Raw genomic sequence first — 7,500 nt, forward strand, 5'->3', positions numbered from 1 at the left:
GATCCCGGCCGGGGCGGGGCGGGGGGGGTGCCCAGGGCGGCGAGCAGCGGGCCGTCCGGGGCGCAGACGCCTCCAGCCAGCAGCGCGGTCCAGCGTGAGTCCCGCCCTGGGACGGCTCTGCCTAATCCCCTTTCCAGCCCCTGAAGCCCTTTCACTGCTCACACCCCTGGACCCCGGGCTCCCGGCTCCAGCGCCCTCTGCGCCCCCTGCGCCCCGTGCAAGGCATCCTCGCCCGCCGCCCCTTCTCCATCCTCCTTCCGAGGCTCCGCGCCTATCAGCCCGGCCAGAGGGGCTTTATTTTAGCCATCCCCGCCCTCCCCATCGTGCCAGGACCAGGACATCGGGCCTCCTGTCCCCCTCCCAGCCCCACTGGGCTCCTCCTTCCTAAAGTCTCTCAGCCTTGTGTGCAAAGGTGTGCCCTCAAAGCGGAGCTCCTCCAGCCCCCAGGCTAGTCCAGGCTGTTCTAAGCGGTCCTTCCTGGTTGAGTTCCTCTGTCTAGCAGTTCAGCGGTTCAGGAATGGTCCCACCTGGGGCAGGAATTAGGCCTACCTTTTGCCTCCTTAGCTTCTGCCCAGGGCATGAACAGGTGCATCGAGTCCATGGTCCTCCTCTCAGCCCTAATGTTCCCCCAGCCTTCTCCCTTCCTGGAGTCCCTCCAGCCCCCCATGGTCCCAGGTCTCCAGCCTCCTCAGGGTGTGCCCCACGCTCCAACCCTGGGCCCCTCCCAAGCTGCCCCAGCTATTTGTAGGTCCTCTGCCCCTCCCCACCCTTGGACTGATTCCCACTCAGTTTGGCATTGCCTGAGGACAGATACAGACGGTATGTCCTGGTGACAGGAGGAGCCCTCCTTCCCAGGCCTAGCCAGAGCGCTAGAACAGTCTGAACCTGGGCAGCCAGCACTCCTTGCCCTTCCTTGGCCCTTCTCCATCCTCTGTGCATGAGTGGATGCTCATCTTGCCCTTTTCCTCCTCTAGTCTTGTTCCCCCCACCAATTCCCTCCATTTTCCTCCTCCCTCCTGCCAACTCTTCCACGCCCCCCGCCCCAGTTCCCCTGCAGTTCCCCTTCATCCTCTCCCACACTTTGTCCATGCCCCACTAAGGATCCCCCCGATTCTGGGATACTTCCACCTCCAAATCTGCATCCTCTTTCTCAGCTGCTGAGTTTCTAGAGGATACCTTCTCTGCCAGTGTCTTCCCTCTGCCTGGATGCGATACCCAGCCCCCTGATTTCTCTCCCCAAATCGCCTCCTCTCCAGGTCTTGGTCAGTGTGTCCCTCCTCCCCATGGATCTCCTTTCCTTCCACCCTGTTTCACTATGACTCACTGTCTCTCTCCCCACTTTCCTGCTGTCTGTTTCTCTATGTCTTCTTTCTTTGACAGGAAGATTTAGACCCAGAAGGGACCCTAGAGGCCCTTCTAGGCCCATCTCCTTTCAAAAAGAGAAGGAACCTGAGGCCCAAGGGGCACAGATTTCTCCCAGACCACAGGGACTTAGTGGGAGCCCTGGGTTTGGAACCTAGGGCATTAGAACCTGGCAGGCACACAGGAAGTGCTTAATAAATGCTACTTGAAGAGGCCAGTAACCCTTCCTTTGCCTCTGTGGATGATGGGCCCTGTGTCTGTGCCATTGTCTCACTCCAATAAAGACAGGGCCAGGCGGGCGGTCTCCATTCCTTTATCTGGGACCGTGTGTCCCAGCGTGTTGGGCTCAGGGGCTCAGACGGAGACTCCCTCCGAGGTCCCAGAGCCAGAAGCAGGGTCTGAGAGTGGCTACAGGGCCCCATTCGGCCCCCTGGTAGCTGTGCACGGGAGCGCCACTCTGGGCATCGGAGAAGGCCAGCAGACCAGCCTCCACCTCCAGGTACACGGCCAGACGCTGGGGCTGTTGCCGGATAGCCAGGGTCACTTCAGGGGTCCACAGCTGGCCTCGACTAAGCTGCAGGGCCCAGAGCCCCTTGTTGGGCTGGGGCCTGGGGTTGCCCTCACAGGCCACGCCCACGGCCCAGCCCCCTGACCCGCTTACGTCCACTTCCCAGTAGTGAGAGCCATCGCGCCAGGTTTTGTCGCCCAGGACGCAGGGGCAGAGGTCAGCCTGCTGGGCGCTGGCCCGGGGCACCAGCCTCACTATCCTCCCACTTTCTGATACTTCTAAGCCTGGGGCAGCTGAGTTGGCGTCAAAGCGCACCGGGGGCTCATCTCGGTCCAGTTCCCCTGACAGCCGCTCCCGGAAGGCCCTGGCCGCCTCCTTTAGCACGGCCTGAGCCCGGCCTGCCCTTCCCAGCCCCTCCCCAGGGATCACCCTGGTCCCCAGGGTCTTGCCAGCCTCCGCCTCCAGCTTTCGAAGTCCCTCTTGGACGCCGCTGTCACCTAGCAGGCGGGCGCTGGGCAGGTGGAGCCAGGCCGAGGCCTCCAGGAGCAGGCGGTCCAGTTGCTGGGCATTGGCCGAGAGTCGGGCTCCTCGGGCTCGGCGGGCGGCCTGGGCCTGGTGCTCAGCAGCTGCCAGTGAGCTCAGCAGGTCCTGCTCAGCCTTGCTCAGGAAGTGACGCAGACCCTCAAACTCATCCCCTAGACGCTGGCGCCGGATGGCAGCCTCTTCGTCTAAGTGGGCCCCTTGGAGCTCCTGCCGGGTGCCTGCGTCCTCCAGGGCCTTCCTCTGGGCACGCAGACTGCCCAGAACCCCTCTGAGGCGGGCCCGGGTAGCTTGGCCTTCCTCGTCCAGCACCACCAGGTCGTGGCCCCGGTGGGCTCTCTCGTGGTGGCAGGCAGGGCACAGAGTGGCCCCATCCCGACGACAGAAGAGCCAGAGGTCCTCTCCTGGGTGCTGGGGGCAGGGGCTCTGGGGCAGGCTCATCCCTGGCCTTGGCTCAGCCCACTGGCCTCTGTCCCCTGGGCCTGCTGCCAGACTGTTCCCCGCCCCTGCGACCTGGCCCACGTCTTCCTGTTCTCGGGGGCCCTTCCCTGCCTTGACGCTAGGAGCGCCCTCAGCCTTCTTCTCCATCTCACGCCCTGGGGCCTCCTCCGGGGCGGCTGCCTCAGGGGGCTGCCTCATCCCATGGGCCGGGCCCTCTCTGTGGTCTTTGAGCCGCCTCTCTGTCCTACTGTCCCGGCCCTCCTCACTGGGTGAAGTGTTCCGCTGGGGCCCACCATCCGGAGCTTCCACCGGCCCCTCGGCCTCGTTCTTTGTACCCTTCCCCGGCTCCCCGCCCTCCACGTCTCTGGCCGCATCGGGAAGTCTCCCTGTCTGGGTCTCGCCATCCTGGGCCTCCCGGGACTTGTCCTCTGGGGCCTTTGGTGTCTGCTCGTTCCGGCTCCCTTTGGCTTCTTCCTCAGCCAGAGACGTGGCCAGCTGCGCCTCGGGCTCCCTGGCCCCCCAGCCTTTGCCCACGCTGGTGCCTGGGCCCGGCACCCGGTCTTCACCCGCGTTGGGCCGCAGCCGCTTGGCGGCCGTGGCCACGTTGGCCAGCTGGCAGTTGGGCCGCAGCTTGCGTTTGGGCGAGCGGGCCCGGCACTGGGGGCAGGGGAAGCGCCGGCCCATCTCGTCCCAGCAGCGGGTGATGCAGGCGCGGCAGAAATTGTGGCCGCAGTCAATGGTGACCGGCTCGTGCAGGTAGTCCAAACAGATGGCACACGTCACTTCCTCCTGCAGCAGGCGCACAGGGTCCGAGGTGGCCATGGCTGGGGCGGCACTTGGGGCTCCTGCCCCCTCCACCCCCCCACCTAGGGCCCCTGCCCTCTCTTGCTCTGTCCCCTTCTCCCTCTCCCTGCCAGCCAGCCGTCAGGTGGCCATTGTGAGGTCACCCCTGGTGGGGAGGGGTTTCTAGGGAACTTTGCTGGACCCCTGGAGCCTCAGAAGGAAGCCAGGGCTGGAAGGACAGAACTGACCTTCATCTTGCCTCCCCTAGGGAAGCCAGCCAAGGACTCCCTACAGTCCAGCCCCCGGGGCAGCTAACTGCTGGCTGGCCCTGGGGGCTGATGGGGGGAGCTGTTGCTTCCACAGTGGCATTCTCTGCCTCCTCCCAGAACAGGCTCCAGGTTGGCTCTTGGAAGGTTCTGTCGGGGTAGGCGTCTGACAGCTGCCTGGGCCTGATCCCTGGAGCCTTGCCAGACCAAACCCCACCTTCTTGCCTCCCTCTGCCCCTTCTGTGGGCCAGTCTTGGGTATGGGGCCCGGTCCCCAAAGGGATTAGTGCCAGGGGCCCGGATACCGGAGATCCCTGGGCCTGAGGCTGTGAAGGCTTGGGACCCAGAAACCTGAGTTCCTAGTTAGCCAGGTGCTGGGTCTTGGGGAATGGTTTCTTAGTCAAGGGCATAGGGCATAGGTCTGGGTGTGTGGCTTTCTGAGGGGTTGGGGAGTGGGATCTGGGAGCCCCAATATACCGGGGAACCTATGGGAATGGGTGCTAGGTGTGGTCAGCTGGTGGTGGAGGGGAGGCCGTAGGGTCCCAAAAGGGTTATAAAGGTACCTCCAGGATCCCAGAAGGAGTGGGGGCTCCACCCCGACACCCCCCCAAATGCGTCATCCCTAGGTCCTCTCATAGCCCCCCAGTAGGCTAGCACTTACCATGCTCGATCATCTGCTCTGCCATCTCCCTGGGGCCTCCAGCATTCTGAGCTCATCACAAGGGTTGGGGGCAAAGTCCCTGAGGAGGAGTCTGAGACTGACCTCTGATCCGAGGGGAGGGCATGGCTCGCCTGTGCGGGTGCCAGCAGGAGGCCCCACAGGCTGTAGAACGAGGGCCAGACCCTCTTCAGGCCCCACTTTCCTTCTCTAAGATGAGAGGGTTAGGCTGGGGGGTGTCTGGGCCCTTAGCACTCACCCCTCGTAGGCACAGGAGGGAACCCCTTGACCTCTGTGCCTTTTTTCATGGGGAGGCCATTTGTAGGGGAAGTTGGTGTTTCCCTGAACTAAGCAGTTGAGACAGGAAGGCCTGGGCGTTGAATCCCACTTCAGAAACTTGAACTGTTTGAGGCAGGGCCCCTCCCCTGGCAGAGCCTCAGTTTCCCTGTCTGTCAAACAGGACAATACGGGCTATCGCCCTTCCTTCCCCGGCAGTTCTGTTTCCCACAACGTAAGCTGTTGTCATTGTTTTATTAGGTCTTGGCTAGAAAACTGCATCGGCTGCCTCGCCTGCTCTGGACCTCCCAGAGATGCTCAGCCAGCATCTTCAAGGTGAGGAGCCCCAGGGGAGAAGCTGAGCACTGAGCTCCCCGGGGTGGGTGGGTGGCACTCAGCTCCAAAGAATGTGGGATCCACAAGGAGTCAGGGCTGGAGGTCAGGAAAACTGGGACTGAGGGGGGTGGTGCTGGAAGTCAGGAGATTGGAGACCTTGGAGAGGGTGGGGATTTGCTGGAGGTAAGAAAGCCGGGGTACCAGAGCTGGTGGTCCAGACGCCTGAGCCTCCGAGGGTTCTAGGAGGATGGACCCTGAGTCCTGCGTCTGATCCCTTTAATTCTACAATTCCCAGAGGCCTCCACAGCCAGGAGGGCCTAGCTGTTGCCTCTTGGCCATGGATGCTCAGCCCAGAGGTCTGTGAGAGGGAACTGGGATGGAGGTCCAAGCCAAGGGCTTACAGCTGGGTCCCGGGGCCCCAGGCCTCACAATTGCAGGTGGAGCTATGCCAGACCCAGCGGAGGAAGCCAGGCAGCGGGGAATCCCTGATCTTTGGGAAACAGTTCACAGACCACATGTTGACTGTGGAGTGGAGTAGCGAGGAGGGCTGGGGTGCGCCCTGCATCCGGCCCTTTGGGAGCCTCACGCTACACCCAGCCTGCTCAGCCCTTCACTACGGCATCGAAGTAAGGCCCGGGGCCTGCCCCGGCCCGTCAGCCAGCGGCCTCTGCTGGCGCTTTTCTCTTACTCTGCCCTTGTCTGTCTTTCTCTCTCTATCCCTCCCTCCATCTCTATCTGCACATTCTCTGTGTGTGTCTGTCTCAGTGTCTCCGTCCATCCCTCTCTGTTTCTGGCTGTCTCTAGGTGTGGCTCTTTCTGTCTCTGTCTCTGTGTGTATCTCTCTGTGGCCCCGTCTTTCTCTGTCCCTCTCTCCCCCTCCATCGCTCTCTCTCTGTCTTTTTCCTGTGTGTCTTTCTCTGTCTCTGTGTCCGTGTCTCTCTGTCTCTGTCTCCCCACTGTTGGCTTCGCTCTGTCTCTCAATGCAGTGGCTGTCTACCACCACCCTGTGGTGACAGCTCTTCTGAGCACAAGGTGACATGAAGCCACAAGACCAGAGAGTCGGTTTTAAAGTTCCTTGGGCTGGGGGTGGGGAGCTGGATTCTGCTCCTCCTCAGCTTTGGCAGGAGGCCCTGCCCCGGCAGAAGGCAGGAAGCCCCCTGTAATCAGGCAACAAGCTGTCCCTCTCCGGTGTCCTGGACGGGCCCGGGAGGCAGGGTGGTCGTTTGTCGGATCAGACGCCAGCAGGGTTGGCTGCACCCCGCCCCCCCCAAGGCTTATAGGACTGGGGCTCTCATCTCCAGCAAGGTGGAGGCAAGGGTCAGCTGCACTCCTGTCCCTGCCCCGGCCCAGCGACTGCTGTCTGAGGTCAAAGTGCAGGCCCGCCTCCCTCCTAGCAGAAGGGCGAGGGGGCTTGAGGAAAACCTCATGACTCTCCGAGTTTTCTGAGGACAATGGAAGGGCAGCTTTGTTAGGAAAGCCACGGAGGCCCTGTGGAAGAAGAGGATCCCTGAGCTCACGCCGCTCTGAAAGGAAAGCAGCCCTGGTGGGGAGGGTGCCTCCCTGCCCGGGACACAGCTGGGAATAATGACGCAGAAGTCCACTGCCCAGCACGGGGGAGAGAACTTCTCCCTGCCCCCCAGGGCTTGCGAACACTGCACCAGAATCCAAGGCCACGTGTCTGGAAGGACCCATAGGGGCAGCCGAGCAGGGGTCGGGTGGGTGGGGAGAATGGAAGTGTTTGCAGTCAGCTGCAGAAGAAGGATGTGGCTGAGGAGTCCCAGAAGCATCCCCGGCCTGGCACTGGAAGCATGATAGCCTAGTCACAGGGGGCATGCGCCAAAGGCAAGACAGCTGGGAAAGGCCTGACCCACCTTGCTGGGAGGAGCCCTCTGCCGCGGGCAGAGCAAGGGCCATCACGTGGAAGTGACTGACCAGCTCATCTTGGAAGACTGATGGAGAAGCAGAGGAGAGCCAGGAAAGGTCAGATAGGCACCTTAGAGCTTGCTGGGATGGATGGCGAGAAATTCAGAGCAAAGCTGGGTGGGGCCCCCAGGCCTTGGATTCTGCAGGGGCAGTTAGCTCAGGAAAGGGGGTTGGGTCCAGAGAGGCGTACAGTGTAGGTATTCCAGGGAGCCCCTGAAAGACTTGGGTAGTAGAGCACGCCCGGCCAGGTGGTGGAAGGGGCCTGGGGCCCTTCCCTCTGTCCCTCTGTCTCTTTCTCTCTCTCTCTCTCTCTGACTCTCTGACTCAAAGGGCTTTTAAAGCCACATGGATGAAAAGAAAGGGTCCGAGAGGTGCAGTGATGGTAACGTGCCTTTGAGGTGAGCCACT

At 62.2% G+C, this 7,500-nt stretch overlaps 2 protein-coding genes across 3 annotated transcripts in view; one reads left to right on the forward strand and one right to left on the reverse strand.

Moving 5' to 3' along the window:
- BCAT2 (branched chain amino acid transaminase 2) overlaps window positions 1-7,500 on the forward strand; it is a 13,893-nt gene that overhangs the window by 452 nt on the left and 5,941 nt on the right. The window contains exons 1-3 of one of the 2 annotated variants that reach the window (XM_027860515.1): window positions 3,888-4,047; window positions 5,095-5,169; window positions 5,592-5,795. In XM_027860515.1, coding sequence (XP_027716316.1) covers window positions 3,973-4,047; window positions 5,095-5,169; window positions 5,592-5,795 — 354 coding nt within the window. In that variant the 5' untranslated portion in view covers window positions 3,888-3,972. Of the gene's footprint in view, window positions 1-3,887; window positions 4,048-5,094; window positions 5,170-5,591; window positions 5,796-7,500 lie in introns of those variants that run through there. The other variant, XM_027860514.1, reaches the window with a different exon arrangement.
- On the reverse strand, window positions 1,066-3,752 carry LOC114041863 (E3 ubiquitin-protein ligase TRIM7-like). Its single transcript, XM_027860511.1, is given in 3 exon segments — window positions 1,066-2,416; window positions 2,419-2,496; window positions 2,498-3,752. Coding segments are annotated over 3 exon segments (1,962 nt in total). The 5' UTR covers window positions 3,674-3,752; the 3' UTR covers window positions 1,066-1,708.

This window comes from Vombatus ursinus, unplaced genomic scaffold (genome assembly GCF_900497805.2).
Source record: "Vombatus ursinus unplaced genomic scaffold, bare-nosed wombat genome assembly UNPS02014198.1, whole genome shotgun sequence".
NCBI classification, from domain to species: domain Eukaryota; kingdom Metazoa; phylum Chordata; class Mammalia; order Diprotodontia; family Vombatidae; genus Vombatus; species Vombatus ursinus.